This window comes from Fusarium odoratissimum, assembly GCF_000260195.1.
Source record: "Fusarium odoratissimum NRRL 54006 unplaced genomic scaffold supercont1.219, whole genome shotgun sequence".
NCBI lineage: Eukaryota > Fungi > Ascomycota > Sordariomycetes > Hypocreales > Nectriaceae > Fusarium > Fusarium odoratissimum.
This window is the reverse complement of record NW_022158905.1, coordinates 1-2,795: the sequence shown is the minus strand read 5'-3', so window position 1 is coordinate 2,795 and position 2,795 is coordinate 1. Positions and strand designations below refer to the sequence as shown.

The 2,795-nt window shown below is 44.9% G+C and overlaps 1 protein-coding gene across 1 annotated transcript; it reads left to right on the top strand.

The window, feature by feature from the left end:
• Nucleotides 1-2,031: 2,031 nt before the first annotated feature.
• Nucleotides 2,032-2,232, top strand: FOIG_16832 (uncharacterized protein; the record flags this gene model as incomplete). The annotated part of the gene is made up of 1 exon (XM_031218311.1): nt 2,032-2,232. The coding sequence occupies one exon, from the start codon at nt 2,032-2,034 to the stop codon at nt 2,230-2,232; it is 201 nt and encodes a 66-aa protein (XP_031051975.1).
• Nucleotides 2,233-2,795: the final 563 nt, after the last annotated feature.

Genomic DNA, 2,795 nt, shown 5'->3' with positions numbered 1-2,795 from the left:
ACTTATTCATTTTTCATAGGCTCTTAAAGCAGTATAGGGTACCAGATGGCCTGTTGGATAAACGGGCTGAATTTTTTTTTATATTGGATGGGATCGAGTCACGATTGTAGATTAAATATATGTATGGCTCAATATGGCTGACCGTTAGACGTGCTTCTCTACTAATGTAATGGAAGACTTTTTTACAACCTTCACGAGTTGTTTGAAGAAAGGGAGGCCGAATGCTGTTCTGCACGATGTCTTCTTATCTGATTGGTAGCTTACACCACAAATGCAACTGGGCTTGGTAGCACGATCGGAGTAACGACGCAGCCGCACAAGTCATGTTGGACAGTGGGTACCCTCATTTTTCTCTATCAATAAGTTCTTGATAATTGCATGTTTGACTTTTGTACTGTTTTAGACAAGCTGTGTTGATTATGACAGAAACCTTTGAGGGAAAGCTGGCTGTAGACCTGGAGTATTCTTCTTAATAAATAACTAGTCGGTCTTGTTCCAAGTGTTGCGCTACATTTTCTTAGGTAGATGTGTAACCGGTTACTCGCTATGTGCATAAAGACCTGTTAAGACGCATAGACAGGCGGTACGTTTTGGCATGCTGCATTGAGTGTAACGAGATCCCCTTACTAAGTGGGGCGAAAGGGTAACAATGGTAATGTTGTGAAAACTCGGTTATCAACGCCTTTCTCTAACACAAGTTCTTTTCTAAGTGCTTAAAAGATATTAACTAATAGTAGTTTGAATCAGAAATGAAATATTTCTCGTTTCAATCTCCAGTTTCGTAAAATAGAGCCAGATAACTCACAAATAATTCCCCTTGGTGGCGGCATCCAGTAAAGTTCAAGAACTGTTCAGCCTCTTTCCTTTATTTTCTAAAGGTTGCTAGCTTTAACTAACCACAAACCAGCGGTAGCTAGATAAAGTCCTAGACGAATCCGCCAACAGCTTGCATAACGGCAGCACACACTTTATGTGGACTTTACAGCGGCGCCTTCGAGCCAGGTCGTGTTCATGAAGTAATGGCACTCTGCTCAAATGAGTAAGCAGGCAGCCTCGGTCTTGCAGGTGAATGGTCTCCCTGGAAAGAAGAAAATCTCGATGAAGAATGGACAGGTCATCGGCAATGAGTTGAGTAGAGTTTAGGGTGCTAGTGGCTGGCTAAGCTATTTAGCTCTCAGCTGAACTATGCTCGTATTGTATCCCGATAGGTGTTTGGTTTGGCGTCATCAAAGGGTTTGCTACCTGCTCCGTGCTTAAATGGGTCAGCAGCATGGTGCCAGTTTCTTGGAGTGTTTTTGTGCGTGCATTAACTTGGCCTGGAGCTGGGCGCAACTTTCAGTGTAATATATAAGCGTTGCAAGGGTAGTCTGAGTATGGCATGGTGAGCCATGTTCTGATTGCAATGTGTTGGGGGGTCATGCAGTACTGTGACCTTTTCCCGTTGGTCGCGCATCCTCTCTGTTGGTTGGCAGCGACTCCGCCGTCACTACGAAAGTAGTCAGCCACTTACACTTTGTCGACAGCGTTTGCATTCTAAGAGGTTTTGATTGGCATTGGACGTTCCGTGCACCACATCCACCAGCAACGTTCGAACCCACTAAAACTGATGGAGAAGGCAATAGGTCTTGGTTTCGTGATGAATTAGGCAGAAGCCCCTTTTTAATTTGGTCTCTGCCTACGCTATCAGGCTGCTTATATTTAGGTGTAGCCCTCGGAAATTGAAATACACACTCTCAACGTGCAGGGTCAACTTTTCAATACTCCTTGTTCAACGTCCTCCCGTACAGCATTTTCTCATTCATAACTACCCAAGCATCTTGTCGTCGACACTCGGCCTGCTCTCAGATATGTCTACCGAAGATTCAGAGGCGGCTTCGCGCCGACATTACCAAATCAATACCACTATCAATTCGTGGAAGGCCCGCCATGCGAACGTTGACCTTTCACCGCCTCAAGAATTTCCCGGCCTTCAAACTACATTTCAGGCTATAATGTCCGAACGTAAAGTGAAACCCTTGGATATACCCTTCTATGTTAAGATGCTCCAGGATGCGGAAGTACGACGAGCAGCTACTGCTTGTGCAGAAATATTTGAGAGGATGGATAAAGAGCTCTTTTTCGGATTGTGTCAGAACCTTGGCCCTAGCCTTTGTCAAGAGTGGTTCAACGAATTTAAAGGCATCAATCAACTTACAGAAGACATCACGCCGTCAAATAATGGCACCCAGTTGAGTCCTGGACAGACCGCCGACGATCTCTATTGTATTAGAGAGTCTTCTCCGTCAGAAGATGGAGGAAAGGAGCCGTGGAAGGGATTCTCTCGGAAAATTATCTATGATCCTTCGACTGCCGAAAATGAATCTTTCCAGTCGGCAGAGCTCACCAGTCCTCAACCAAACGAGGTTGGATATACTGATAGATTGGACCATGAACCACGTACGTCGCCTGTCCGCCTCCGCAAAATAGGACAAGACGAAAATCAACGTTCAAACAAGCGTCATTGCAGGCGAAAACCTCAAGACACGCAAGTTGACCTTGATGATCAGTATTCTTCCGACCAATCGGAGGACACAGCACCATTCACCGATGACGATTCGGAAGCCCGCACCGGGTTCTATGGCGACAAGGGCATCGAGAACGGCTTCAATGAGGTCAACAAAGACCAGGTACATCAATCCACCTAGCAGACTTCACATCGGCTCTTCGAATTTGCGAATTGTCACCCTTTTATCGAAGGATTTAACCTTGGTCACTCTTTTTTCTTTCTTTCTTTTCTTTTTCTTTTTTTTTTTTTT